General features: G+C 37.0%; 1 protein-coding gene and 1 long non-coding RNA gene across 3 annotated transcripts; both read left to right on the top strand.

Annotated features, from left to right (window-relative positions):
- The first annotated feature begins 2,931 nt into the window (after positions 1–2,931).
- On the top strand, positions 2,932–13,626 carry LOC117317672. 2 transcript variants are annotated; one of them, XR_004530227.1, is made up of 6 exons: positions 2,932–3,265; positions 10,094–10,128; positions 10,806–10,966; positions 11,579–11,697; positions 12,145–12,209; positions 13,563–13,626. It is a non-coding gene; the product is annotated as an uncharacterized LOC117317672 (long non-coding RNA). The 2 variants fall into 2 exon arrangements; XR_004530226.1 differs by lacking the exon at positions 2,932–3,265 and having other exon boundaries at positions 9,811–10,128.
- A 398-nt stretch (positions 13,627–14,024) lies between these two features.
- On the top strand, positions 14,025–23,386 carry LOC117318043 (deoxynucleoside triphosphate triphosphohydrolase SAMHD1-like). The gene is made up of 10 exons (XM_033873045.1): positions 14,025–14,065; positions 14,346–14,457; positions 15,083–15,136; positions 16,258–16,425; positions 18,896–18,987; positions 19,763–19,816; positions 20,035–20,203; positions 21,680–21,766; positions 22,399–22,497; positions 23,261–23,386. Exons 1-10 carry the CDS (start codon positions 14,025–14,027, stop codon positions 23,384–23,386), a joined length of 1,002 nt encoding a protein of 333 aa, XP_033728936.1.
- Positions 23,387–23,825: the final 439 nt, after the last annotated feature.

The following is a 23,825-nucleotide window of genomic DNA, read 5'->3' as shown; positions in this document are numbered from 1 at the left end:
CCTGGGAAAACGACGATGGTCAGCGTTAGGACCGTGGGTTACCTTCGTTTGTCAGCGTCAGGACCGTGGGTAACCGTCAGTGAGCGTCAGGACATTGGGAACGAAATAAGCGTGAGGACCGTGGGTTACCGACTGTAAGCGTCAGGCCCGTGGGTTACCGACTGTGATCGTCAGGACCTTGGGTTGCCGACTATGAGCGTCAGGACCGTGGGTTACCGACTGTGAGCGACAGGACCGTGGGTTACCGACTGTGAGTGTCAGGACGTGGGTTACCGACTGTAAGCGACAGGACCGTGGGTTACCGAGTGTGAGCGTCAGGACCGTCGGTTGCCGGCTGTGAGCGTCAAGACGGACGGTTACCGACTGTAAGCGTGATGGCCGTGGGTTACCGACTGTGAGCGTGAGGACCGTGGGTTACCGACTGTTAGCGTCAGTGCCGTGGGTTACCGAAAGTAAGCGTCAGGCCCGTGGGTTTCTGACTGTGAGCGTGAGGACCGTGTGCTACCGACTGTTAGCGTGAGTACCCTGGGTTACCGAAAGTAAGCGTCAGGCCCGTGGGTTACTGACTGTGAGCGTCAGGACCTGGGTTACCGACTGTGAGCGTTAGGACCGTCGGTTACCGACTGTGAGTGTCAGGACCGTCGGTTACCGACTGTGAGCGTGAGGACCGTGGGTTACCGACTGTGATCGTCAGGACGTTGGGTTGCCGACTATGAGCGTCAGGACCGTGGGTTACCGACTGTGAGCGACAGGACCATGGGTTACCGACTGTGAGCGTCAGGACCGTGGGTAACCGACTATGAGCGTCAGGACCGTGAGTTACCGACTGTGAGTGTCAGGACCGTCGGTTACCGACTGTGAGCGTGAGGACCGTGGGTTACCGACTGTGATCGTCAGGACGTTGGGTTGCCGACTATGAGCGTCAGGACCGTGGGTTACCGACTGTGAGCGACAGGACCATGGGTTACCGACTGTGAGCGTCAGGACCGTCGGTAACCGACTATGAGCGTCAGGACCGTGAGTTACCGACTGTGAGCGTCAGGACCGTGGGTTACCGATTGTGAGCTTCAGGACCGTGGGTTACCGACTGTGAGCGTCAGGACCGTGGGTAACCGACTGTGTGCGTCACGACCGTGGGTTACCGACTTTAAGCGCCAGGACCGTGGGATGCCGACTATGAGCGTCAGGACCGTGGGTTACCGATTGTTAGCGTCAGAACCGTGGGTTACCGACTGTGATCGTCAGGACGTTGGGTTGCCGACTATGAGCGTCAGGACCGTGGGTTACCGACTGTGACCGACAGGATCATGGGTAACCGACTGTGTGCGTCACGACCGTGGGTTACCGACTGTGAGAGTCATGACCGTGGGTTACCGATTGTGAGATTCAGGACCATGGGTTACTGACTGTGAGCTTCAGGACCATGGGTAACCGACTATGAGCGTCAGGAACGTGGGTAACCGACTATGAGCGTCAGGACCTTGGGTAACCGACTATGAGCGTCAGGACCGTGGGTTACCGACTATGAGCGTCAGGACCGTGGGTTACCGACTATGAGCGTCAGGACCGTGGGTTACCGACTGTGAGCGTCAGGACCGTGGGTTACCGACTGTGAGCTTCAGGACCGTGAGTTACCGACTATGAGCGTCAGGACCGTGGAAACCGACTATGTGCGTCATGACCTTGGGAAACCGACTATGAGCGTCAGGACCGTGAGTTACCGACTGTGAGCGTCAGGACCGTGGGTTACCGATTGTGAGCTTCAGGACCGTGGGTTACCGACTGTGAGCGTCAGGACCGTGGGTAACCGACTGTGTGCGTCAAGACCGTGGGTAACCGACTATGAGCGTCAGGACCGTGGGTAACCGACTATGAGCGTCAGGACCGTGGGTTACCGACTATGAGCGTCAGGACCTTGAGTAACCGACTATGAGCGTCAGGACCGTGGGTTACCGACTATGAGCGTCAGGACCGTGGAAACCGACTATGAGCGTCAGGACCTTGAGTAACCGACTATGAGCGTCAGGACCGTGGGTTACCGACTGTTAGCGTCATGACCGTGGGTTACCGACTATGAGCGTCAGGACCGTTGGTAACCGACTATGAGCGTCAGGAGTATGAGCGTCAGGACCTTTGTTTACCGACTATGAGCGTCAGGACCGTGGGTTACCGACCATGAGCGTCATGACCTTGGGTAACCGACTATGAGCGTCAGGACCATGTGTAACCGACTGTGAGCGTCAGGACCGTGGGTTACCGACTATGAGCGTCAGGACCGTTGGTAACCGACTATGAGCGTCAGGACCCTGGGTTACCGACGATGCTCAGCGCTAGGACTGTGGGTTACCGACTGTGAGGCTAAAGAACGAACGTGTGTCACTAACGATGGCGAATCACACGGACCAACGTTTAATGGCTGTCTCAGAACGAATTCCTAATTCCCATTTGATATGCTAAATATGTTCTAGAAGGATTAAAAGAAGTTTAACTTCCTTTATGAAGTAAAGAAAAAGTGTCCGCATACATAACTGATAACTCACTTGGAAACTCGTAAAGCTTAAACGGACTCGAAACTCGGAACCAACTCCAGGCTCCCATTAAAACATCCCTTTCTGGGTTATTATTGACTGTTTTGATCTGATTTTAAATCAAGTAGTATGTCAAGTTGATCAAAGCACAAAAATATTACATGGACATGCGTTTATTGATATCCCTTTTTAAATAATGTACAGCAGGAAGAATTACGTGAAATTGTATCTCCCAGAGACGAGTACGTTCACCAGGTTATCTATCTCTTAGTATTTACACAAGTAAAATTTAAGTTTTTGGCTTGCCAATGTAGAGAGGGGATATCTGTTAGGTGAAGTACATTCCAGCTCGAACGCTCGTGACTGTAATAGGCTCTATAGTTCATTTTGAAAAAAAAGACAACCCAGTTTGTCTACATGAATCTACATGACTTGTTATCCATATCTTGTATAGATCGGTCCTCGTAGGTGAGTGTGCTCAATATATGGCGATACGACCTCTCGTTAAATATCTCGCTTAGACGGTGAAAAAATTAAGATGAAAAGAAACAGAAAATAAATGTTCGTTTGAACCCTTGTAGATACCAGCATAAACCAATCGGTATCGCTCGGAGGCGAGGTGGTGTTCCGATTGCACCATAATCGTTATCCAATAAGAGTCGGCGTTCCATATCATACAAATATATAAAGGAAGCACGTTATAGTATTGTCATTCCTGTGAGGACGCTGTCGTATCGGTAAGTACAGATATTCACTATATATAACTGCATCGTCCTTGAAAATAAAATATGCATTATGGAGATATTTCATTAATATTTGATTTCAGATTTTAGTAATAAGTTCTTGTTAATTCCATCTATTTTTCTCTAATATGAATACTAAGGAAAAGAAGACTTAAACGTATACTGTCAGATACAATGAATACAATTTTCAGCAAATAACATATCTGTTCTGTAGCATGTATGCTTGTTTGTTCACGGTAAATTTAAGTGTTAAGTGCTATATTGTCCTAACCTACTGCTTAGACAAATATTGCCGACATGTCAACCTGCCGGGCCCGAGCTGGCGGTTACCATCAGCGCCAATTGCCACAGCAACACTCATTTGGCGTTTTTAGAATTTCACTTGCGAAGGTAGCAAAAGTTCAAGATAAGGCGAGGAGGATGCAGTACCTTTAAACTCACTCACGCTTGTTTGGTTATGTACACAAAAACCCTAATGCCCCCACTACCTGCATACTGAGCTGCCCAAGGGTTTTAGATAGAGGTGGGTTTTTTTTGTTTGTTTTTTTTTTAACAATTTTTTTTATTCAATTTTAATTTTATCAACAACACATTACAAATACAATACATGTCCATTCAAACTTACAAGCATGCATCATATCCATTTAAATATAATTTGATATATGTTCATACATGTAGCCATTCTATATGTCTTTACTCACTCACTCATACACATAAAGACACCAAATCACATTACAAATATTCTGGGATGGGGGGGATTTTCTTTTGCAGCCTCGGACTAATTGTTTCATTACACAGATGGTAAATAGTGTATACAATGTACACATAAAAGTATAGACACGAACTTTAAATTGACAGCACGAAACTGTTTCATTAAATAAAACGACATCATAGAGATATTAAAATCATATATTAAGCCAGTTTTCAAGATTATTTTGTAACTCAAAGTTGTTTAGGTATGCCTTATGCCTAACTATCATCAGCTTACGAGCTTTCAGTTCAAACAGTATATGGTTTTTTAAACTTATTAAATTGATATCTTTTTCTAAACATTTCATTTTAAACAAATATTGTTTAATCAATAGTAAAATAAGGTTAGCTAATACAAAATCTGCATCACTGAAACTAAATTTAGTATATATTCCTGTTTAATAAAATCGACAAAAATGTTGTAAGCAGCAAGTAAGTGTTTTACTTCACGTACAAGAGCACTAACCTTATCACAATCCCCCAAAAAATGTGTTCAATGGTTTCTGGAAAATTTCTACAGAATGTACATAAATTATCTTGTTTTATACCCATTTTATGTAGAATTGTATTTGTAGTTAAAATTCTATGATTGATTCTGTATTGAAGCCATCTTAGTTTTGTACTATTAGTGGTTTTAAAAACATTTGCATCAATTTCTTTCCATTGGTTTTCCTGGATGCTAAAAATTAAAGACCATTTTCTTTGTGATGTAGGCTTTGTGTGATTATGACACAGGATTCTATAAATGTCATGTGTCCCTTTTTTATTTCTTAGTATAACTTTCAAATTTAAAGGTATGTTTGGTAAACAGATTCTGAAGAGAAAGTTTCCTGTTTACTGTTTACAAAATATTTTACAGCTCTAATAATACCATGAAATGTTAAAAAGTAGGATCTTATACCATATTTGTTTTGAAATTCTTCAAAATTATAAAATGAGCCATCGTTTTTAACAATATCATATATATACATTACCCCTTTCCTGAACCATTCTTTGCAGAAAGCTGGTTTGTTGTTTGTTTTGATCTTATAATTATACCACAAAGGATTTTCAGAATTTTTTTCATTGGAGGTATTAGACCCATCTATTGTTATATACCAAGCTTTCAGAACATCTTTCCAAAACAAATTTGTACATTCTTCCAAAGTAATTTTGAGCTTTTTAATTCCACAATTTGCCAAAGCAAATTTATCAATATATATTTATCTGTAATATACATCTTACTAGCATCATCTTTATAAATCCGCCTTACCCATGTTGTCTTAAGACCTGTTATAAAAGATTTTAAATTAATCATTTTTAAACCACCTTCAATATATGACTTAATTATAACATCACGTTTAATTTTGTCTGTTTTACCACACCAAAGAAATCTATATAATATATTGTTCACTTTTGTTTATATAAGATTCATTTGAGTTCGGAAGAGCTATAAAGAGCTGATTGAATTGTGAAATAAGGAGTGTTTTTATAATAGTTATTTTCTCTATTGGAGTAAGATTTCTTCGGCTCCACGAGTTAATGAGGGATTTCAGTTTAATAAGTTTCTTGTCAAAATTCATTTTTACTATTTTATGCAAATTACCATCATATTCTATGCCTAAAAGTATCTACCTACGCAAGCCAAGGACTAAATATACGATCGTTATTTATATTACATAATGCAAGGTCTAACTATTCTATTTGCAAATTGCCAGGGTCTTGGTGACTTATCAAAACAGAAAGACGTGTTTTCGTATCTGGGGAATTTTTTTTAACATATTCTGTCTCCAGGATACACATTTTACACTAGAAACTGAAAATCTGATTAGATCTAACTGGGGACTTGATTGTTATTTTAATTCATATCGTTCAAAATGTAGAGGGGTTGCCATCCTTTTTAACAACAACTTTGAATACAAAATTTTAAACACTAGGAAAGATGACTGGAAATATTTTAGCTTTTGATATTGTAATTGAAGATGAGAAACTTTCACTTATTACTGTATATGGTCCTAACAGTGACAGGCCTGATTTTTATGAAAACATGGAAAAAAATGTTACTGAGTTAGGTAATAATCAGTTTATCATATGTGGCGATTTTAACTTTGTTATAGACCCAGATCTGGATTGTGATAATTATACGCAAATTAACAACCCTAAAGCTAGAGAGAAATTTTTGGAAACTAAACAGGAATTAGGAATTATTGATACATTTAGAGAACTCAACTCTGATGCTAGAAGATATACTTGGCGCAGTAGAAATCCATGTAAACAGGCAAGATTAGACTACATTTTTATATCAGACGGATTGTTATCAAGCTTAAGTGAGACACGCATTGAGTCAGGATACCGATCTGACCATTCAATGCCTGTAATAAACCTTAATTTTACCAAATTTCAAAAGGGGAGGGAGTTATGGAAAATTAATAATTCATTACTTCAGGATTCTGATTATTTAGACGCTAATAGATCAGTGATTGTAAAAGTTAAAAAAACAATATGCATTACCAGTATACAATATGGATAACATAGAAAATATTCCTTCTGAGGACTTGATGTTTGTTATTAATGACCAACTATTTTTAGAGATTTTATTGTTAGAAATTAGAAGCAATATATTTCTCTTTTAAAAAGAAAGCCAATAATAATTTGGAAAATAAGTCAAAAACTAGAAACTGGGACAGTTGTAGGTGACATCGAATTAAATAGCATTGATTATAAAAACCAAGAACTAGAGGAATTAAGAAGGCATAAGTTAAGAGGTAATATGATTCGGTCTAGAGCTAAATGGATTAGTGAAGGTGAAAAACCAACAAGATATTTTTGCGGACTAGAATACCGGAATTTTACTAGTAAAAGTATTCCTAGATTAGATAAGGATGATGGAACAGTTATAACAGGACAGTCAGATCTTTTGAAGGAAACCGAACTTTTTTTATAAAAAAATATATAAGAAAAATGATGACATCCTTGATGCTGATTTAGAAGACCTATTAGGTCAATATAATGTACCCAAATTATCTCCCCCTGAATCTCTATCTTTAGAAGGACCAGTTACCATAGCCGAGATGGGGAAAATATTAAAAAAATGAAAGAAAATAAAATCCTGGTTCTGAAGGAATTTCAGTTGAATTTTTAAAAGTATTTTGGAAGCAGCTTGGTCATTACATAGTCAGGTCAATCAATTATGGTTACTCGATATCAGAATTGTCTATTACCCAAAAACAAGGAATTATAACGTGTATTCCTAAAGGAGATAAACCACGTAATCAGTTAAAAAAAATGGCCTCCTATTACATTACTTAATACTATTTACAAACTGGCATCTGGCACAATAGCGGAAAGATTTAAAACTGTTATCACCAACTTAATAAGTAATAATCAATTGGATTTGTTCCAGGTAGATAGAGGTGTTGATCATAGTTCGTTATGTCTTTTCTATTACATATGCTACAACTGTAGTTGGTTGCCAAGGTCACGAGCACCAGGCGGTCCTAAGAGATTCATTTGACATGAAAATTTTATTATTACAACTATTAAAGTACACAAATACAAACATTCGTATTATTGTCAATGACTCGCCATTGTAGATGCCAAAGAGCCCGTAATGGTAGCACTCGGCTTGACGGAATAATCGCAATTTTGAATTGGAAAATACAATTAAAAAGTCAGAAACTGTCATAGAAAATCAAAATGTCAGTGTTGTTAAGTAAGAAAGTAGTCAATAAGTAAGACTTTAAGTCCTTTTACAAAAGTATATTTATATTACCTTAATAAGTGCATTGTGTACATCCGTTGGTGATACAGAGTAACAAATTTATTATTGTGTAGATCATAATTATCTTACAGGATGTACTTGTCTGTCATTAATTAAGAAATGGAATTCAATGAAAGAATGAAAAAGCGTGTTTTATTCTGCTAAGGGTAGAGGGTATTCTAGGACGCTTTCGATGAGCTTGGTATTTCTATAGCTAAAGAAAATACAGAGGGTCCAAAATCAATAGATATGTCTTAGGCCTAGAAAACTGACCTTGAACAGATGATTGTCAGCATTAAAGGTACAGATCCGAAGTGCATGATTCGACACTCCCTACCTGTAGCAGTTTGTGATTCTCGGGAAGCTGAAAAACAGGTCGGTCTGTGATTTCGTGGTTGTGTCCTTTGGAAAGACAACACCCTATTTGTTCCGGATGGCTTGCAGCAGGCCTCCCGTATGTTGTTTAGTGAGGTAGTCACCTATATCCTACAGGAGGCCCCGTCTTAAATGACTTTGGCTGTTTAAGGGCCGAAAATTGCAAACATTTTTTTTCTTTAATGCCAGAGTAATGCTGTGACTTGAGCATTAATAAGAACATACGGAATTCTTTTCACTTTTTGGAGTTTGAAAGGAAAGTGTGCAGAATCTTGAAATGTGGAAAATATTTTTAATTCATTTCAATTGTGAGTGCTACCTACTCGAAATCAATAGGTTATCAAGTGAGACTTGATGACTTTTTACTGACAGTGCAGGGAAAATCAACTTTGGCTGTAGGACCATGCCTGGAAAGTTCTGGTCTGTCTTCATATGGCCCTGAATCTGGCAGACCATGCTTGTAATGAAGGTTATTTCATTTTTGGAGGTGGTACAATTCCTGATGATTCTATAAAAATTATGTTTATAATCGGGCCTTTGCGGCTATAGTAAAAAAGAAATCCTCAAAATCTCCCAAGTTCATGTACCTGATTTGTCATATGATGCTATTTGTTTACATGAACTGCAGCATTGAATTTAAGGCTGTATATTTGGCAGGGGTAACTAAAACTGCAGCCGATGTACAAAGTCAGTTTAACTTTGTGAGGTTTCAAGAAACTTTGCCAGGGGCAGACAGGGGACAATTGCAAATTACAGAAGAAGTTCTGTAATACATGCATCTTTATATTGACTTTTGCAGATTAATAGAAAACACTATGACAGATAATACAAAGACAGACTGGCCGTTATGGCAAGGGCATAAGGCATTTCCCGAACTGGCACCGTCACCTTACCTTCACACACATACATGATATGTGAAAATCCCCAGTTATTAATTTAAATATACTGGTGGACAGGTGGTGGGGTGGGGGTGGGGGGTTGTAACAATCTTACCCCGAGAACTGAGATATCCCTATCTTCTTACACCCTCTATCTTCTCACATTTATAAATACATTTGTGTAGGATGGTTTTTCCCCTTTTTTACTTTTAACATCTTAATATTTCTGATACTATTGTGTGAATCTATATATGTATGGTTAATTAATACGAGGCTGGTTCTAGATTATGAGATGAAGAGGTTATTATTTCCAGTCCGTTGTCAAAATGGCTGCTGGCTTTTCATTGGTTGAGGCTTGTCCGGACAACTTCTCCTAAAGTACTACTTCGATTTTAATGAAACTTGTAATACATGATCAGTATAACATGTAGTTGTGCATCCCACATTTTTTTTTCAAAAAGTCATATTTCAAAATGGCTGCTGGCTTCTCATTGGTTGAGGCTTGTCCGGACAACTCCTCCTAAAGTACTACTCCGATTTTAACGAAACTTGGTATACATGATAGATATAATATATTGTTGTGCATCCTACTTTCTTTTCTTCGAAAAACCAATTTTCAAAATGGCCGCCGACTTCTCATTGGTTGAGGCGTGTCCGGACAATCCTAAAGTACTACTCCGATTTTAACAAAACTTGGTATACGTGATCAGTATAACACATAGTTTAAAAAATGGGAAATAAATAGTTGCACTCCTGGTTCAGGCAGGGGACTTTGTATTGCTGTTGCAATACTATCCATCCTTGTTAAATATATCATCTGAACGATCATCGTTAGACTAATTCATTCTGATATGAAGTAATTATCAAAACTTTTCATGTTGAATATAATTTTCAAATATTAATTACATTACATTTACTATGCGTCGTGAAAAAATAAATCAAACATCTGAAATCCTCTTAAATATCCATCGTTTGTCGTGGTGTGATAGCTTCAGATGCCAATTTCAAAATAATTACTACCAAATCTTGATATCATATGTCATTATTTTATATTATACGCAATTATTTGTTCTAATGCAGATCAGAGGAACAAGTCAAAGAAGAAAATGTCAAAGGTAGGAGCCGCTTGTTACAAGTATTGAGAGATGAATGCCATCAGTTTGCTGCTCTAGATTGGTATTCATGGTTATACGAGCAAATACATGATAATGTAAACATTAAACAGAAATGTTGCGGTCGAGAAAGGTGTCCTCCTGACTCCTCTTGACAGTATGTTTCATTGAAGTAGCACTATTAAGTCGGCTACAGCAACATACCGCAGCCCACGAAAACACATACCCATACGCACAACCAGGCACGCACGCATACACACACAGACACACACACGCACGCACGCACGCACACACACACACACACACACACACACACACGCACGCACGCATGCACAACTGCGCTGCCACGCACACACACACATACATACGCACAACCACGCTCGCACGCACAGAGGTAAACACACATACACAAACGAACGCACGATATCTAGCATCCCTACTCGTTCAACAAACAAATCGAGCTGCACGTCCACTGACAGGTTTTTGACAAAGGATGCGAGATAACAACTTTCCGTAGCTAGAAATGATATAATACAGTTTATTTTTTCCACATCAAGACACATTTTATAATATAATTTGTTACTGCATATATGTCAAATATTATAATTTTGAAGATTACCATCTATATTTTTCTTACTTTTTTACTAAATCCACCTCGCTGAATCCTGGTTTTTATTCAGGTATTTAAAGACCCAGTGCACGGAGAGATCGAACTAGATCCTTTATGCGTGAAAATTGTCGATACGCCTGAATTCCAAAGATTGCGGTTCATCAGACAGTTGGGAGCGTGCTTCTTTCTATATTATGGTGCTTCTCACAGTCGCTTCGATCACTCCATTGGGTAGGTTAAGACATACTGTCTTTTTATTATAAAGAATTATTTTGTATCAGTCTCTCTTAGTAAAGGGCTATGTAGAAAACAGATGTTCTTCGCGTATTTTAAAACGTTCTGAGGTCACACCTGAACACCTTTAAAATAAGAAAGTGCATAGGCAAGATGCCTCTTAGTAGTAGGGAAAGTGGGGTTTCTGGGCCACCTCTCCCCCTATATAATCATTACCACCTCCCTGGCACCCCCAAGTGCCCCCCCCCCCCCCCCCCCTTTGTCAGGGGGTACCGATCGTTCTGACGTGCTCTTGCTGCTGCTGCACGTCAGATCGATCGGTACCCCCTAACAAAGGGGGTGCCACTTGGGGGTGCCATGGAGGTGGTAATGATTATATAAGGGGGAGAGGTGGCCCAGCAACCCCACTTTTCCTACTACTCCTCTTGAACCCTAAGACAGTTTCTTTCTATCAACGTATTCTATGAGTCCCCGCTCACGTTTCTTTGATTATTTAACAGCGCGGTAGATGAATTGGACAAAACCTTTTAAGCTCACTATATTCTTGTATCTAGACATCCGGTTGCCTAATTTGTAAACTGTCTGACACCTGATTAATTGTATGTGCAGAGTGTACCACCTCGCGGGGAAATTGGTTGAAGCAATCGCAAGTTGACAAGAAGACGATCAAAAAGTTTGTGAGAAGAAGAGGCTATGTGTGAAAATCGCAGGGCTTTGCCATGATTTGGGTACAATAAAGGCACCAATTTACTAACATTTCATTTAAGATTACATACTGTGAGCTTTAGGCTCTCAATTGGACAATTGCTTACAGGGGTACAAGATTGAGTTTGAAAAATTGATATGGACTATTTCATACAATATATGGACAAGATGGCAAAACAGGTTTTTCAGAAGTATCGTTAAACAATCATATCAGTGATTTTTACACTGCCTGTACTTGTTTCATTCATTCCTTGATTTCCTGCGTATATTTATGATTTTGTTGAAGTGTTTCTTTTATAGATTTATATCAAACAATATTTTTATCACAATCGTGTCGTGATTAAAGAGAATGAGTTCCACGGAAAACTTCGCAAATGTTTGGATCAGTATTCGCCAAATGACTAAATATAGCATTTTTTTGTATAAACTTATTTATAAAACATGCGTTTTGAACTCTCTTTACTTTGCAGGCCATGGACCATTTTCTCACATGTTTGAAAAAGTTGTCAAAAAACTGTCGGGAAAGGAATGGAAGGTAATTATAAAACGGAATCTAAACCATCTTATAATAATAATTCATGGTAAATCCTCTACATCATACGAACTAAATCGTAATATACGTATAAAGGTACAATTTGCCATCCATCGGTCAAACATTTCAAAGGATATAATTGATAAGGTAGCTGCGTTTCGCTAACGATTTGAGGCCAAGCGGACATCTTCAGGGAATGGTTTCAATGACTTGGTATAGATATTATGCATGATCAATAGTTCCAGAAGTGGAAGTAATAACTTTACAGACAAAAAGACAACATGTCACTAAATATTACACAATGAAAAGTTTATGACGTTTAAATAGCGACATCAAAATAACCTCTCTGTCTCTTTTTTGGATACCGGTACCTGTAAAAAGACATAGGAGTCTGGTTCTCCGACATTTTATTTTATTTATTTATTTATTTTTTTTTTTTTTTACTTTACGTACCATGTCAAAAAAACTTGGAGTAAATGCTTGGAATTAAGAAAAATAGTTTCAGTGACACAGTCATAATATGTCTAGTTGGAAGTCAGGTATAATATGGCAGTGAGATCTGGTTACCGCACCAAACTACCTATATTCACCAGCGGAAATCGGTCCAAAGATTTGTTTTGAAATATTTGTGTTTTAAGGCGAGGTGGGATAAACAAAGTTATTCTTATTCTGATTTATATAAACATTTGCTTGTCCGTTATTAGTAGAATATATAGGTATTCTAGTCCCTAGAAGACGTTTACGGTCTTCTGGATTTTAACAATTCGTTTATTAACCTAATAGGATAAACCATAGAAAATTTAGTATAATATACCGTGCAGTAATTTCTTTTAACAGAAACGCCGGTAACATATAAAGCTAGGCGGTATATTTAATATTTTTGTCTTTTTTTTTTTTAATCTCGCCTAAAGGCAACGTGTTTTATATAAGTCTTATGTTATATATATTTGCCTCTTATTTTAAGAATGCTACACATCCTGTAGTTTGTTTATATAATGTATCTTTGATATATCAATATACCTCTGCTTGTATTGTTATCAATTCTGTAACTGGACCCTCAGTTCTGTTGAATTGGATAAACAATAAATTATCAATTAAAGAAAATACTGTAAGCAATACTATTATTATCTCCCCTTCTGTTAAATATACCTTAAGCAACAACGTTAATATCTCCCCTTCTATGATATACTTTGTATGACGTCATAATATGGTTACCAAGACGTTTGAATAAATGCATTGCCTGAAGATGGCCGAAATGCCTGAAGATTCTTTTTTCCAGTTATGCACGCACATATACAAATAAAATGTATCACCAAGATATTACATGTACATACATGTAAATATTTCTCTTTAAAGCACGAGGAAGCCTCAAAAATCCTGATTGATAGAATATATGGAAAATTGAGGAATGAATTTAAGGTAATTTATTTTATATTGTTTTCCATCTAAATTTGATTTGAGAGTAATAGGCTATGAAAGAGCATTAATACATTGGTGATATAAAGATGGTATAGCTGTTTCTATGTCGATATTTTCGTATCTAAATATGATAAACGAAATGTTAAATGTCAATATTAAAACACGCAAGTCGTGTTTTCGCAGTATATATATTTTGGCATTTTCACGCACATACAGCCATAGAGCTGGTTTAAACATAGACTTGTTGTCACCACACAATTGGTAATAAGGACGCAATTGATAATAAAAGAAATCCAAGTCTGTTTTACCGGAGAAATTGTCATCAGATAGAAAGATAACATTCACTTGGTACACGTTTCGACCTAATTATATTGGAAAAGTACTTATCTATGACTTATAATGACATTCGAAAAGTTATTACAAATTGCGTCGAGTTGCATGTACACATCAACGCAATTTGTAATAACTTTTCAAATGTCATTATAAGTAATCCCGTTAGACCCTTAGCATCATTGACAAGTCACAGAATGTTAAACAATCTGAAATGGGGCTAATATTAGATAGAAATATGATAATATTAAGTGTGGTCTTTGCCAAATCGTATGAATAATAAGAAATTCGACATTCTTCAGCTGTTTAGCAATGACAATATTTCATCAAAGTAGCATTTCTTTATGGATTATTACAATAAAAGAAAGAGTGTAAGAATCAATTCAACAGCAATTACTTATCATACTACACCGCATCTCTATCTAAGGAATTGGGAAACTTGGACGAAGGCGACGTTGCCTTTATAAAGGAGCTGATTCATCCACCGAAAGATAAATACGATGTAAGTAATTTTCTGCTTCAATCAACATTTCATCTTTTCTTTTGAAAATGGAATTTTGCTACAATTTTGTTTAAATTACCGGAAGGTACGATGAAGAAATTTTTATGGGCTTTGACAAGCGACTGAGGGTGACCCATTACGCCTTAAGACAGCTGCGCATAGTGTCCCATTCCAGGGAGCTGTCCGGTACTGGATGCAACATCTGCTTAACAGTCAAGGGTAACGGGCTCCCTTGCGTCGCCTGTACTTAGTCTATGTTTGCGATTATAGGTATTAAACGTTAATCCTGAATTCAAAGCAACCGATCAGTTGATAAGTAGATATGTTCTGTGAGACAAAAACAGAACACCAAAAGCAATCGAAGGATGATACTCTTACAACTCACGCTTTAACTGTAATTGTTATGGGCTTGAAATTCAAATACCCCAATTTTGTTAAAATGGAGTAAAGATATAAAATCAATTAGCTGGAAGATAATGATTGACTTAAAAATGATAAAAACGTTTACCATGTCACCATTGTACATCACGTTTGCATAAATAATGATGATAATAAATTATCATTATGATAGTGTACCTAACCTTACTTACGTATATCTGAAATCAATTTTGACTTTTTATTACAGACGGTGAGGGATGGTGAAGACGAAGAAAAGAAGAAGAATTTTTTTCTTTACGAGGTTCGTATATAGCTCTAGCTTCAGTCCGCTAAACTGTTCAGGGATACATTCATGTTAAAGGGGAGCTAACTATAATTGAACATGGCTATAATTTACCACACTGTTGTAATATAGCAGAAGTCTGATTAAATGTTCGTATGAATCATGATTCTTGCTTTTCCCACGTAGAGTGCCTAATTGTTTGTTAACGTTGGCAAACATGCAAAAACAAACCTGTACAGCCCGTCCAGATTACATATATTGCACATGTTATTATGTTCACAAGTGTCTATTGCACGCGATTTGTTTGACAGGATATGAGTGTACATATATGTATTTATTCTCTTCGACATGAATTGCAAAATGGAGGTAATTAATGAAAATATCACACACATATAGCTCATTAAGAGGTATTTCATTTATTTAAAATGCTCTAACAATACACTCGTAAGAAGAATATGAACATCGCAAGACGAAAGTTTTAGGAAGTATAGTCCGATTGTATCAAATTGAAACATCTTATATAACTGGAATGATTATGATAATAACTTTGTTGAAACGTCTATGACGAAAGCATAATTGATCAAACGAACCATCCCCATGTGGTCGACACAGATGACAACAGGATCTGCAGGACGATTAAGAAACAAATCTAGCAATACATGCATATATCCGAAGTCATATATATATAAATGAAAAAAACAAATAAAACGAAAACAAAAACTACGTCTGAGCTTAACAAGGAAATACAAACTAATTTACTAGAATCTAAAATGATGTATAGAAATATGGCTAATTAAGGGCAACGAGTAGTAAAAACATTAACAATACCGTTTTAAAAAAATCACATTTATCAATCGAAAGCTACCTACAAAATGTAATGGAGATGTAAGATAGAATTTCGTAAGATGTGATTCATAAACTATTTATTAACTTTAAAATTGAAATATATTGAGATTATCAAAAACGGAAAATGGTCATAGCAAAAAAGTAATTTTGTTTTCAATCCATCAATACACTTAACCGGCATATTGCCATAAACAATTAATTATCCTCAGGTAAAATGTTTGAATGTGTATGTAAAATTAAAAATATATCAAACAATTTATTGTACGATTACTTTTTTGTAACATTTTTGACAGATTGTTGCCAATGAAACCTACGGTGTTGACGTTGATAAGTGGGATTACTTTGCTCGAGATTCCCTGTACCTGGGTGTTAAGAATAGCTTTGATCACGACAGGCTGATAGCGTCTGCCCGAGCATGCTTGGATGAAAATGGTGTGAGTCACGTGACCTACAGAGACAAGGTAATGTCCTCAATAAGAAATACATTTGTATGTTAAAGGTCACTTAGATCTGTCGTTTATTTGATGATATAATGTTATAATATGTTTACGTAGTACATTTGTCGTACACTGGAAGGCATAATGCATGATATGTGTATTTTCGTTCGTGGTTTGATTAGACAAATTCATACATGGCAAACGTTTCGTGTTTTAAAAGGGAATAATATAAATGCTTAAGGGAAGTCATATTTATAGGATGTTTGAATTTTTCTATTAGGTTTGGAAATGGTTCAGTGGGACAAGTCGGTTAGTATAATGGTATTAAATGGAAATATTGTTTAACATAATTCATGCGAAATATGATTTTAAGTTTCAAATCTGAAGATATAAACAAATATTGCGATTATTTAGGGAGCATACAATTACGGGTGCCCGACTCGCTTGCATTTTACGAAGGCTTGCTATATATGAAGCGTTGTCGTGTATAGTTACTGCGTATGAGTCATACAGTTACACTTCATGCCATACTAAAATAGATCCTGCAGCAAAGGGTGTGTGAAGCCGAACGAAAAGATAAAAGCGAGTTAACATATGATCGGAATGTCTCGGGGTTAAATATTGTGTTCCGTGAGTAAAGTTAGAAGTTGTCCGAGCTTTCCCCGTAGATTTCTCTACCCATACAGAGAAAACAGAGGTTTGTCTGTTACAGAATAGTAAACATTTGTACAATATCATGACATTACTATATTCGTATACTAACATTACCGATACTTATCTATTAAGTCCTAGGTTTGAAAACGGCCTGTGACGATGGGGATCAGTCTGTTTTTAAAGCGGTATTAGATGAACTTGTTCTTTAACAGAATCAATTCAAAACATACAAGTTTTAAATATAGATACAGTAATGCTTCTTATATAAAAATACATATTTTTGTGGGCGACGTTTTACCTGTATAAATATATATATATATTACGCTAAATTAAGAAACGTTTCTAGTAGTGTACCGCTCTAGTACATGTGTCATTCAAAAACATGTCTTACTTGTGCCGGCCAGGGAAGCGGTTGTGTGTCCGAACTAAAAATTAAAGGCATGTTAACAGATACTCCAGGTGTGCCTTTGGGTCATAGGCTACGTTGCGAACTAAAATTGTTTTTCCGCGGTTTCATACACCCAAATATTAGATCGATGAGAATGGAATTTCCGAGTTCTGACCTACGCATTTCGCAGGAATTATACTCCCCGATTTAGCCCGTGTTTGTTGGGGAGGTAGCGCGCCAACATGGGAGGTCGGGTTGGAATAGAAAGGCAAGCTGTTGTCTCATTACTCTCATGATATTGGCACATTTCTGCTACGCCAGGCTACAATGCATCAACGAGAAATATTGATAAATTCGTCAAATATCCATGGAATGAAAAAGTTGACCTCACTGACTGTTACTGGTCCCCGAACAAAATTTGACAAATTGTTCTTGTCATTTTATGAACGGGAAACCCACCGAGATATTGCATCGATCATGGCGAAACAAAACTGACATCCCCATCTCCCTCGTAAGTGATTATCGATATGTAAGGGACTCCGATAGTTCTGATTATGACCTAAGCCTCGAATTTGGCTTTCCCATCCTTAGTACAGTGGTATCTAGGTCGGTGTCATCAGGTACGAATATAGTAACAACAGAAAAAATAAAAACAAATAAACATTTTTTTATCATTCCACTTACTTTTGTTAAAATTCATATCCGAAACACGAAAATATATATATAAAAAAAAATGAAAATGAAAAACGAAAAACGAAAAGAAAAGCAATTAATTTTGGAACAGTTGTCTCGGCCTGGTTAATTGATAGGAATTCCGTGTATGCACAAAATCGTGAAATACACATATTGCTCTGCACTCCAGCTCGGTTCAAAATAATATTGTTGTACCGCATTTTGTTTTGAATGATTATATCTCAGGATGAACACTTAGCATTACTATAAACAATAAAAGCATACTTACTAAACCCTGACAGTATACTTAGTCTGCTTATCAGCTGTGACGATCGACATCGCGGTGCCGTCTTTGAATATTTAAGTGGAGTCAATTCAGCAAGTGTTTTCATCTAGAATATATAGGTATATATGATTCTATTTGTACAAATCATAATCAGTTGTTCACATGGAAAGGATAATATTCTCTCCTTCATTACAAAGTATATTTTGTTTCGTTGTGATTTGGTCCACAGAATTCAGCTGATACGTTAGGAGAATTTGAACTCGACATTTTGAAGTAAAGACGTATTGAGACAATCATGACTGTTGTTTATTATGTTGGTGATTATGTTGAGTATACTTACTGTTAACTGCCATTGATAAATAACTAGAATGATTTTATATATATGCGTATCAGTTGGTGAATCTTTGAACTATTTCATACATGACGTTTGTCGATTTTCATCATTCGCATCATTGATATATTGTGATATATTTGTGTTTATTAATGTTTAAAAGGATGTCGACACTCTTTACGAGATGTTTCACATCCGGTTCACGCTCCACCGGAAGGCGTATCAACACAGAGTGACCAAGGCGGTCGAGATGATGTAAGCATAGATAAAAAATAATTAGGATATAAGTCATTGCTGTCCCTGATTTTTGTGTGTGTTAGTTATATCGTCTTTTCGTAATACGGAGTTATCTGCTCTTAAGAGCATGTTTTCATTGTTACTTTATTAGTTTGTGTGCGGAAATAACGTCCATTGCTCACAAACTAATAATGTAACAGCCTATGTCTGTCCACAAGAACAGATTAATTAGAACATACGCACAATACTGGATTAACTTACTCGAGGTATTCACCGTTATCACACTAATAGTTCTGTAAGGGCACAAAAAGCTGAATCATGCAGTTTAAAGTCATTATTAATAATGAGCTGAATCGTTTTCTTATTTTTTATTGAAAAAGAAATGAAGTCATGTCGGGTTATACGTTATATCATATTGTTATTTGAAAGAAAATCCTTTGTATAAGCTCTATTAAATTTTCCTTTTTTAATGAAACATGTTTGGTATTTTGTCCATCACATCAAACAATAATTTAGGGCAGTGATTACGAGCTGTTCATTTCGTAAAAGAGCAACTAAATTGGGGTTGGGGGGTTGGGGGGGGGGGGGGGGGGGTTGGGGGGGGGGGTGAGTGGGGTGGTTGTTTATCTTTCTGTCTAAAGGCATATGCGGGAAAATATCCTCATTTCCGAAGGTATTTAAAACTCGATATAACCTCCTTCTTTGGATGAATAACACATACCACATTGTCGTCAGAGAAACTAATAAAATATGCCTATGATTATTGAATAATGTTTTGTTTTGATGAAAACAGGATTGGGGATGCGATGGAATTAGCGGACGATGTGAAGGTAAAGGGCGATGATGGGTAACTATCTTTTGTTTGTTTTGTTTTTTGTTGTTTGCTTGACAATAAGTTGCATATTTTGATTTCGTGTTTTTGTGATTGTCATAATTGCCTTTGATATTCATATACCATGATCAAGTTTTGTCGACATCTAGCTTTGCCTCAATAATCCTCTAAATATTTCCCATCCTTCTGTGTTAATTTCTTTTGTCTTGATTTATAATGTTGTGGATGCAAAGGAACGAAAAAAGGATACACGAAGCTGTAGGTGACATGGGCGCCTATATTAAGCTAAATGATGATGTGCTGCATAGAATAGCCGAGTCTTCAAACGAAGCTGCTGGCGAGCTCGTGGCAAGAATTTACGAAAGGAAACTATATAAATATCTCGACGAGAAGACCATTACGGTAAGACACAGACCTATTTCTTGATTGTCTTGATCAATTATTCCGTGTAAATTGAAATATATACAAACACATATATATGTCAAGTAATGTCAAGTCGAATTTTCGAGGCAATCTGCCCCTTTATCAAGACACAGGTAAATTATATACGATGGAACATGGAACAATTATACAAATATAGTAGGAATAAACAACGAAAAATATCGTAATGTTGTAAAAACGATCCCCCTCGGCCGATACTTCATTCGCCGAGGGCCTATTATGATTAATTACGAAACATCTTAGTTGGTGTACAGATGGGCAGATTGTCTCGAAAAGTCGACAATTTACTTGTCTGTAGTGTCGTTATTACTACTTGACATACACCTATTTCTAGTAATACGCATCCAACATTTGTTTGTTAGGATCCAGTACCTATATTGGTTTATACCGTCGTTATTACTTACTAGAACGTTTCAATAGTGCAGTGATGGTCGGTCCGATACCCTGACATGATCATTGTGGAAGTCGTCTATAAGATGATATGAATACTTTGATCGCAATGTATTTATTAATAGTTTCAATCACAGGCAGATTATTCTTATTTTGACCGGGCCTCGAACTTAAGATCTACGGCACCCAATCGCCTAGCCAGAAATACCCGCAGCTTATACCTGGTATTCCTATCATCATATCAACGACTTAAACAATGATCGTGCCAGGGTATCGGGCGGACCATCACTGCGCCATTGAAACGATATTTTTTTAAGAACGCCGATGTGGCGCAGCGGTTTAAGCTGCGGGTATTTCTCTCATTTGTCATTGCATGGCTGCTTTACTTGCCTTCTTGATTATTACTTCATACTATCCTTGTGGTGTTTACACTTATTTTGGGTTTGTAAGATCGTTTGGTTGATTGAATCCAATCTTGTGTGGATTATATTGTATACTAAATGATAGAAAACCGACATATTAACCCTTATTTTAGCTTTAAAAAGGACAAACCTGTAACACAATAAAAATCTAATCCGACACTCTTAAATAGGTACAAGGACAATTGGATTCCATGTGTTTCTGCCATGTAAATCTTTGTCAAACCTAGACTATGATTTTCAAAAACCAAACATCTTCTTACGCTTAATTAAAAAAATGAAATTGATATTAAAATGTCTGCATTCTGTATATTAACAGAACGTAGGAAAATAATTCCAATTAATACATCTGTATGGTACTTCCTCCCTTGTACAATGTACACTTAATATAACAACACAACACGATCTACTACACACGTAAGATTTTGAAGTCCATATAGCAAAATTGTCTTAACGAGGAGTTATTTTCTCTTGTGAGCAAGTATTGATTGTTACGCCTTTAGCTTACATGAATTGATGACGCTACCCTCACAAACAAACGACAAAATATCCAGGAACAGATAACTCTTGTATTTGATATAATTTACCATAGTGAAAAATATACATGCTTATTGATCTCTATAAACAGAAATACATGGAGGAGCAGGACGTGATAAAAGAAATTCCCGGGAAAGAGAATAAGGGAAAGGATATTCAGGATGAATTGGGAGTTGATGTAAGTCATTTGGTTCGCATTAATCGGCTGTTATATGGAAAACAAATTCCCTTCGACATTTTTATGGATGACGAGTGAAATATTTTCCATTTAATTACTGTAAACCAACTTATTTTCGTGTGCGATTAATTTTCGCATATTTCGCGTGCTATTAAAATTCGCGAAAATAAATTGCCGTGAAATAGTTTCCATCACAGGCAGAATATGCCTGTTTTTAGGAATGAAGACGGGAAATCAAGTCGCCGGGAAAATAAGTTAGTTTACAGAGTTGTAGGATGGTACTCTAAAATGTGTGTAATACTGGTAACTAATTGCATGGTGATTGTAACGGTATTAGTAATAATATTGTTTATTTTTAAAGTGCTATTATATCATCTTATTGGTGCCTTAAAATCATATGGCATACGAAATACAATACGCCTTAAGGGAAAGAGGAATCGGTTACATTCCTAAATACGATGATAGCAGCTCATCTCTATGTAAAATATAAAGAAAAAGACTAATATGGTTCAAATTTTCTATTTCCACAACAAAGATCCAGTTACACTTAAAATTATTACAGTGACAGACTAACTGGTATCCATTTGGTTAAGAATGTGACTTATGTTTTTTTTTTTTTTTTTTTTTTTTAGATTGCCACGTACGATTATGGCAATAAGCATGAAAACCCTGTACTCAATGCCTACTTCTACACCAAAGATGACAATTACACTGCCATACAGCTGGAAAAGGTAAGATATTTGACTACAATCCAATGATATTTCCCCCCGAAATAATAATGATGATCCTATATTAGAGATCATAATTACTGCATGTGCCAGCAAGCATAGGGACTCGACAACGTCTTGCTTAGGATCCGGTGTTTGTTTATAATGAATTCCAATCTAGCTCCCTAAAGACCCCTACATTGTGCTAACACACTAGGACAGTCCAAATGCATAAAGAATATAAGAAATCATCCTATCATCAATAAACTAATTGTCAGGCCCCGACGATGAGGATAGTTCCAAATTTACCTAGGATATAAATTATATTCAGGCGTCTGTGACTAGGAAGGTCTGAGTGTGGTAATTCTTATCTTGCGTTAGAATAACGATTTTGTTTCCATAGTTGTATATCCTCGCCTTTTCATGTTAAAACATATCCACCATAGTAAAGTTTGGTTTGGTTTATTTTGTTTAACGTCCTATATACAGCTAAAGTCATTTAAGGACGGCCTCCCGTGCGTGCGACATGTATGTGTGTTTTGGGAGGCTGCGGTATGTTTTCCACCATAGTAAAGTCATCTCAGGAAATCGGACCAGCCATCACTCCGACATTGAAATGTTTTTGTTTTAAGAACGCCGATGTGGCGTAGCGGTATAAACTGCAGGTATTCCTGGCTAGGCGATTAGGTGCCGTAGATCGTGAGTTCGAGGCCGGTCAGGGCACGAGTCAAAAAGTTGCTTTCCATCGTTATTTGATTTCATTGTCGTGATTTTTATTGTTTTACAGATAGCTTTAGGTCGCCTAATGATGGTTCCAAAGCGGTTTAATGAAAGAGTCGCAAGGATGTTTTGCAAAGATCCTGAATACGAGGAACCTCTGAAAAAAAAGACCAAAGTGTGGTGTAATAAATAAAACTTGCCGAGCAACAAAGCAACAAATGCGTAGAGGACAACTCCGCGTTCCTGATAATACAGTAAACGCAATATGAATTTCAAATTGTTTATAAGAAACAATTCATATTTATATAGAAGGTAACTTGTGTAATCTATTCATGACTAAGTGGTCATTGATAAATTTACTATTTTTGTGCTATTTATGTTTTGATTATCCTTTAATTTCTTTGAGTCTGTGATATTTAGATATGAGTTTAAAGTTTGTGTGTTGTATGTCTATCACCTTTGCCTGTCATGGTGTGATTAATTACAATCGTGTAATTACTTATAAACTCCAGATATATTTGTATAATCTAACATTAGCCACTTTTATATAATATTAATATTTTTAATCTTCCGTATAAATAATTGGATGCTTGATTATGTGTATACTTATGATTTTTTAAATGTAATGTCAA

This window comes from Pecten maximus, chromosome 19 (assembly GCF_902652985.1).
Source record: "Pecten maximus chromosome 19, xPecMax1.1, whole genome shotgun sequence".
In the NCBI taxonomy this organism is placed as follows: domain Eukaryota; kingdom Metazoa; phylum Mollusca; class Bivalvia; order Pectinida; family Pectinidae; genus Pecten; species Pecten maximus.
Note: the sequence above shows the minus strand (reverse complement) of the source record. Positions and strands in the feature narration are given on the sequence as shown.

Bases quoted from the DNA above. Each gene is read 5' to 3' on its own strand.
- LOC117318043 (XM_033873045.1), top strand. From the start codon at position 14,025: ATGACATTCGAAAAGTTATTACAAATTGCGTCGAGTTGCAT. The intron at 14,066-14,345 runs GTACACATCAAC...TCAATTCAACAG, and splicing joins CAAATTGCGTCGAGTTGCAT to CAATTACTTATCATACTACA. The intron at 22,498-23,260 runs GTAAGATATTTG...ATTGTTTTACAG, and splicing joins CTGCCATACAGCTGGAAAAG to ATAGCTTTAGGTCGCCTAAT.